General features: G+C 36.4%; 1 protein-coding gene across 1 annotated transcript; it reads right to left on the bottom strand.

Annotated features, from left to right (window-relative positions):
• Positions 1-718: 718 nt before the first annotated feature.
• Positions 719-2,188, bottom strand: LOC123530519 (beta-1,4-mannosyltransferase egh-like). Its single transcript, XM_045311294.2, has one exon. The coding sequence runs from the start codon at positions 2,186-2,188 to the stop codon at positions 719-721; it is 1,470 nt and encodes a 489-aa protein (XP_045167229.2).
• Positions 2,189-8,080: the final 5,892 nt, after the last annotated feature.

The raw sequence follows: 8,080 nt of genomic DNA, 5'->3' as shown, positions 1-8,080 counted from the left end.
AATAGATCGTGCAGTTTGATAAAACAATACTTCTTGATAAAAGAAAACGTGTTCTTTACTCAATTTAGAGACTTCCATGTTAAGGCAAACGTGAACCGTCTCCTTTAGCAGGGTACTGACTTATTTTCCGCGAGATACTATCAACTTCGCTATGAAGTCAGACGACGTAATCATGTTGTCTGTCTTCTGTCAACATTTTCTTCGCCCGGAATTCGAACTCTTGACCTTTCATTCATCTAAGTGTGTTTTACCTATTGAGCAAAAGGGCGAGCTTTGAAGTTAAAAACATAAGTTTTCTACACTACACTCAGAAACAGGTTTCAAATAATGGAATGCATTTTGGTGTCAGCGTAATGCCATTTCCAGTCACAAAAATAAGCTTTATAACGTATCATTTCAGTAGATTCTTGAGATATAACAGTTCATTTTATCTGGTAAATATGAATTTATGCATATGCGTTTCACTTGTTATGCAGACAAATGAGCAAATACTTAGATTCAAATCCTGAAAAAAAGAACATTTATAATTACTAGAATGACTAGTACTAATGACTTTTCATGCCAAATATAAATTGTATAAATAGATTGTTCCATGTATGTCAAAGTTACGGTCCGGACAAACAAAACCGGACGGACGGACGCACTGACGCACACACACCGAACAACCTTTTGGACGACTATGTCTTCGCTTCCGCAAGCAGGCTCGACAAAAAGCATATCACATGATCTTTGAATGGCCTGTAGGTTGGACTCGTTTTGGAACTTCTTTTTGCACTATAAAGAATTCGTTAGAATTTAAGGTCATAAGTCCCCAGTAAGCGGCTATGCTCTCCATTGCTGCGGCAATTGGTACAATTAAAACACAACACGACAGGCTGATAAATATACGTCTTATTAATGACCAATTCCTGCCAGAACAAGAAACAAATGCTCCAAAACAGTAGAGGAATCCGAATGTTCCACCTACGAGACCATTAAGTAAGGAACATATCAATGGTCTGTGCATTGGATAAAATGAGTCTATGTAAACGTTTGAAAGACTTATGGGCATCAATATACAGCAGATGATTGATGAACAAATTCCAAGTTTATAAACAAGGGGAATCTCTTTACTAAGCACAGTGTAAAACTGGCCAACAAACCACCGCCGCCGTTGACGAATGAAGTCTTTCAGGGTGAAAGGACTTTTTTCAAGCATTTCCCCTGTGATGAACTCAAATTTATATCCTTTTGACCAAGCTTTTAATGCAAAGAAGCAATCTTCGGCAATACTTCCGTCTGGCCCATTGTCAAGGCCAACTTCCATTTCTACGTTGTTGCGGACAACGACATATGATCCTTTGAAACCAAAGACAGGCCTGTTCAAGAACGCAAACTGAAACCTAAATAAAGAGTAATCCATTGCCAGCCTCACACTGTCAGCTAATGTTGTTATCCAGTTATTAATAATCTTTCCATTTGCGTAACTTATTGGTCCCTGTCCAATATCACCACTTCCATCTGTCACGAAGTGTAAAATTCCCGACACCGACGCTTCAGTAAGTAATGTTTCTTCGTCTAAATGTACAATCCAGTCGTTTCCAGCCAATAAGTTCACATGACTTTCTAAACAATAATTAAGAGCTCTTGCTTTATACAAACTTCCATTCTTTGTACTGTAGCCCTTTGGAACAACAATTTCTCGTATCCTGTCTTTCTCTTGGCAATTTACTGGTTTGTCCGTCACTATTTCTACCATGAAGTGTTGAAGGCCTAAATTCAAGCATAGATCTCTGTTATATTTCGCGTTTCGTATAACAAAATCTGGCATGTCACCTCTGGTAACAATTCGGAGACAAAGGAATGGTACAGACGATAATTTCGGTAAAATCCTATTGGTTTTGTAGAATGGATTGTAAAACAATATTCCAAAACAATTTAGAATTGCTACCGGAATAGAGAGATATGGCACTAGTCCTATGATGAAAAACGCCAGTTCTGTCTTTGGACCATAGTCACTGACCTCTGGAGTCCAACGATTAACGTTCATAAAGGTGACTGCGACGATAAAAGCAGCCAACGTGAGCACCGCACACAGGTGTTTTACTATAGACTCTATCCGGTCTCTTTTATGTTCTGAAAGAGACAAATACAATAATACATTTATTTCCTCCTCGTACTCAGAATGGTTAAATTTTGAGAATGTCATACCGTTTTCTTTCAGTTTTTGTTTTGTTTTCAAGAAACATTAGAACAATATTTTCGCAATACTTTCCTTAAGCTTCATGTTATCTTCAGGAAATCTGAAGTCAACCAGGTGTATATACATGTACTTATTCTGAAATAAGTGTTCAGAAGTACGTTATTCTGGAATACAAGTACGGGTACGCTTACAGGTAGGAGCTTATTCATTTAAAACAAAACGTTGATGTTAACAATCAGAACATTAAATTTTATCAAATTCTAGTGCAATTCCTACTGTACTGCTCAGTCAATTCATTGAATATGTTTATCAGACGTTTATTATAACATACAGGTTTTGTTGCACGTACAGGTATTGCACACTCAAACATTATGTCATATAAGAACAAGCACTGCAGTCTAAGTCTGTCTATCTTAAAGGTACAAGTATTGCAGTCTATCGTATAGGAACCTCGAACCGTCTATCATATATGAGCAAGAACTGCAATCTCTAACCGTCTATCTTATAGGCACAAGTACTACAATCTCAAATTGTTTATCTTATAGGTACAAGTGCTGCAATCTCAAATTGTTTATCTTATAGGTACAAGTGCTGCAATCTCAAATTGTTTATCCAATAGGAACAAGAACTGCAATCTCTGAGGAACCTCTAACCGTCTATAATATAGGGAACAAATACTGCAATATCAAATTGTCTATCTTATAGGAATAAATACTACAATCTCAAACTGTCTATCTTATAGGAACAAGTACTATAATCTCAAATTGTCTAACTTATAGGAATAAATACTACAATCTCAAACTGTCTATCTTTTAGGAACAAATACTGCAATCTCAAATTGTCTATCTTATAGGAACAAGTACTACAATCTCAAACTGTCTATCTTTTAGGAACAAGTACTACAATCTCAAACTGTCTATTTTTTAGGAACAAGTACTACAATCTCAAACTGTCTATCTTTTAGGAACAAGTACTACAATCTCAAATTGTTTATCTTATAGGAACAAAAACTGCAATCTCTGAGGAACCCCTAACCGTCTATCTTATAGGAACAAATACTGCAATCTCAAATTGTTTATCTTATAGAAAAAATACTACAATCTCAAACTGTCTATCTTATAGGAACAAGTACTATAATCTCAAACTGTCTATCTTATAGGAATAAATACTACAATCTCAAACTGTCTATCTTATAGGAACAAGTACTATAATCTCAAACTGTCTATCTTTTAGGAACAAATACTGCAATCTCAAATTGTCTATCTTTTAGGAACAAGTACTACAATCTCAAACTGTCTATCTTTTAGGAACAAGTACTACAATCTCAAACTGTCTATTTTTTAGGAACAAGTACTACAATCTCAAACTGTCTATCTTTTAGGAACAAGAACTACAATCTCAAATTGTTTATCTTATAGGAACAAGAACTGCAATCTCTGAGGAACCCCTAACCGTCTATCTTATAGGAACAAATACTGCAATCTCAAATTGTTTATCTTATAGGAAAAATACTACAATCTCAAACTGTCTATCTTATAGGAACATGTACTACAATCTCAAACTGTCTACCTTATAGGAACAAGTACTACAATCTCAAACTGTCTATCTTTTAGGAACAAGTATTACAATCTCAAACTGTCTATCTTTTAGGAACAAGTACTACAATCTCAAACTGTCTACCTTATAGGAACAAGTACTACAATCTCAAACTGTCTATCTTTTAGGAACAAGTACTACAATCTCAAACTGTCTATCTTTTAGAAACAAGTACTACAATCTCAAACTGTCTATCTTTAGGGGAAGTTAGCACTTAGTTGATTTGGTTGCACGACGAAGGAATTTTTAAGCAGTTCTCCTTAGGTACACTACACGCACTATACTATTTGAAAATTGTAGGTCGTTGCATACATCAGGAGAAAAGACGTACCATATATAGTTCCCCGTAAAAATAAACGTCACTGAAAGTAGCTATGAAAATTTGAACTTATCCATACTTAATGTGTTATTCATGGGAAAAATATTGATGAATGCTTGCATATGGGTTTTGTACAGAAAGAAAGAAAAACAACTGATTTTCCTAAAACAACATTTGTTGATAAAGCCTTTACCGCGAGATTGCATGCGCGATCAGACATCAGTCACACGAGGTCAGAAATTGTTAATTTCTTTTTCTTTTTTTTTTCGTGCCGAAGAAGGTCAGCTTTTAACAAGAAAGTTGTGTTAAAGCAGTTCTAATTGGATTAGCTCCCTTACATTACGCAGAAGGCCTGAAAGTGTATTTGTAAATCTGAAAGAAAGTCACAGGTGGCACATATCAAATGCAGACAACTAAAACCGAACTCTAACTTGAAATATCTGCCTTTTCCCATAATACTATCAATGATTCTGTTTCATAAATGTTGCATTGATCTTGATATTGCTTTGGCCAATAGAAAGCAACATAACCTTTTGCATTTTAGTTTACTTTTCGTTACTTAATAGATTCATATAAAAATGTTAAAAAACAAAAACAAAAATTATGCTAGCTTATGATGTTAGCGAATTCGTGTTTTCATCTAACAGAAAATGAAAACATTTAGAAATTTTTATTTCCTTTTGTTTTGAAAAAAAAAGACAGCTAAACATTGAGAGTTGATGATTATTTTATATACGAGGTTTTAGAAAACAAACATGTGAAGTAAATTGTATCTTCGTATTAGTTTATTAATTAAAAAAAGAAACCTGCGATAAGAAAATTGAGGCAAATGTGACCGGTGTACGATAGAAAATAAATACATGTAACAACTAGTTTGGAATAGTACCCATCTACCGAACTGCGCGTTGTAGGTGAGAAATGCGCGATTGAAATGGGTTAGTATAGTTTCCCGTTCATGACCAAAGGGGTCCGGCACATGAGTGGATTTAGATTCATGACTCATTTTTAGCTCATCTGATTTTTTGAAGAAAAAAAAAGATCAGTTATTGTCATCACTTGATCGGTGTCGGCGTCGGCTTCGGCGTCGGCGTTGCCTGGTTAAGTTTTATGTTTAGGTCAGATTTTCTCCTAAACTATCAAAGGTATTGCTTTGAAACTTGGAACACTTGTTCACCATCAATAGCTGACCCTGTACAGCAAGAAACATAACTCCATCCTGCTTTTTGCAAGAATTATGGCCCCTTTTGGACTTAGAAAATATCAGATTTCTTGGTTAAGTTTTATGTTTAGGTCAACTTTTCTCATAAACTATCAAAGCTATTGCTTTGAAACTTGCAATACTTGTTTACCATCATAAGCTGACCCTGTACATCAAGAAACGTAACTCCATCTTGCTTTTTTCAAGAATTATTGCCCCATTATTTGGACTTAGAAAATCAGATTTCTTGGTTAAGTTTTATGTTTAGGTTAGATTTTCTCATAAACTATCAAAGCTATTTCTTTAAAACTTGCAACACTTGTTCACCATCATAAGCTGACCATGTACAGCAAGAAACATAACTCTGTCCTGCTTTTTGCAAGAATTATGGCCCCTTTTGGACTTAGAAAATATCAGATTTCTTGGTTAAGTTTTATGTTTAGGTCAGCTTTTCTCCTAAACTATTCAAGTTATTGCTTTGAAACTTGCAACAGTTGTTCACCATCATAAGCTGACTCTGTACATCAAGAGACATAACTCCATCCTGCTTTTTGCAAGAATTATGACCCTTTTTGGACTTAGAAAATCATGGGTAAGACAATTTTTCTATTATACAAAAAAATCAGATGAGCGTCAGCACCCGCAAGGCGGTGCTCTTGTTGAGTTCTAGAGCCATAAATAAAAACTCCATACTAATATGATTACTCCCTACACAAGGGTTTTAACCCCTCATAAACTGTTTACAACTACTTTCTTTATATGGACAGGAAAAATGTTATCGGCCAATTTCCCATTCAAACATAACTTCCAAGTACGGGGAGACTAATTTATTTAATAGCAGCGACTCGAAACACGCAACTTAAAGAATATGGTTGGTATAGTCGATACAATATGTGAGGCGATCTTTGCGTAACAGCAAAAGCAAAAGACCTTGTAGCTTGAAAAAGTTGGTGTGTAAACTATCTGGCTTCCAAATCCTCTATTTACTTTCGTTGCCTACCTCAGTTTCAATTGAATTAACAAAAAAATGCATGCTATATTTTAACTCCAGTAAGATTCGAACTCATGCTCTCGTCTGTTTGATTTGAAAGTAGTAAGTGATTGTGTTAATCTTTAGATCACTTTGGGTTCCTATAGAAAGTAATACTTTTTATAAACTCGACCATTGGATAATTGCACCAGTCATAGGTATATATACTGGACAATTGATATTTCGTGGCCGAGAGGTTAATGTACTGCATTTCAAGTGGAGTTTAGCGACCTCAGTTCTAACTCTAACTTGGGCGCAGTTGAAAAATTTTCAAAAATGGAGTTTCTAGAATTTGCTCTAACCAGACGATATCTGAAACAGGAAATCACCATAACTTTGCATAGAACATTAACGGTTGTCGTAAACCCTGTTCATCTCCTAACAGGAAAAACTTTCAACGAGGACCTGATCAGGGGACTCACATGATCAAAATAATCTCTAAACCAAAGTTATATTTTGAAGAACATGAATAAATTTCCTGCCATGATAAGATATGAAATTTAAACATAGCCTATCATGTGACTAATGAAAATTGTTAAATTATCATGTAGTTGACAATAATGATAGATATCCTGTAATTACAAACACTAAGGAAAATAATAAATGTCAGTTTCTTGAAGTGTTCCAGATAATCAAAAGGTTATTGTGATTGAATCTATGTAGTTTTAGGATACATGTATGTTGGCATATGTATGGTGGCTGATTTCTGCCATTTCGCGTTTTCGCCCCGCGACCCCACCAAGCGAAAACACGAGAATTAACAAGTTAAAATAGCGGGGGCGCGGGGCGAAAACTCGCTATTTAGCTGGGGCGCGGAGCAAAAACACGATAATTAGCGGGGTCGCGGGGCGAGAGTTAGTAACTGGTATGTCGGGGGCGCGTGGCGAAAACACGATAATTAGCGCTGCTTAAACGCCGAGTTTTCGCACCACACCCCGACATTCCAGTTCCTAAATCTCGCCCCTCAACACCACTAATCATCATGTTTTCGCTTCGCGCCCCTACTAAATAGCGAGTTTTCGCCCGCGACCCCACCGAGCGAAAACACGAAAATTAACAAGATAAAATGGCGGGGGCACCAGGCGAAAACTCGCTATTTAGCGGGGGCGCGAAGCGAAAACACGATAATTAGCGGGGTCGCGGGGCGAGATTTAGTAACTGGATGTCGGGGCGCGGTGCGAAAACTCGACGTTTAAGCAGCGCTAATTATCGTGTTTTCGTCTCGCGCCCCCGACATACTAGTTACTAAATCTCACCCCGCGACCCCGCTAAACAGCGAGTTTTCGCTCCACGCCCACGCTAAATAGCGAGTTTTCGCCCCGCGCCCCCGCCATTTTAACTTGTTAATTCTTGTGTTTTCGCTCGGCGGGGTCGCGGGGCGAAAACGCGAAAAGGCAGAAATCAGCCACCATACATATGATAGGCTATATTTTAAATTTACAGCAAAAGATTCTTCAAGTATTATCCCATATTATTCATATTTTTATTTTGGTTTAGAGATTATTTTGATCATGTGATTCCCCGCATCTTCTGGGTTCTGGGGTTAAATGTTCATGATGACCAACACCGCTGGCGAAATTATATTAAGGAAAAGCTATGATTTTTTTTTATAATTTTTTTTATAAAACCACTTTCTTGATTATTTCGAAGTTATTATAATGCTAAGTGTAGCCAGCAATAATAAGTTTAATTATTATCACACCACTTTGATCATAATACAAGTCAACACAAATGAAATGAAGACATAAGCATAAG

The sequence above is a fragment of the Mercenaria mercenaria genome, chromosome 13 (assembly GCF_021730395.1).
Source record: "Mercenaria mercenaria strain notata chromosome 13, MADL_Memer_1, whole genome shotgun sequence".
NCBI classification, from domain to species: domain Eukaryota; kingdom Metazoa; phylum Mollusca; class Bivalvia; order Venerida; family Veneridae; genus Mercenaria; species Mercenaria mercenaria.
The sequence above is the reverse complement of the archived record's forward strand: the minus strand, read 5'-3'. Positions and strand labels throughout refer to the sequence as shown.

Bases quoted from the DNA above. Each gene is read 5' to 3' on its own strand.
- LOC123530519 (XM_045311294.2), bottom strand. From the start codon at position 2,188: ATGACATTCTCAAAATTTAACCATTCTGAGTACGAGGAGGAAATAAAT.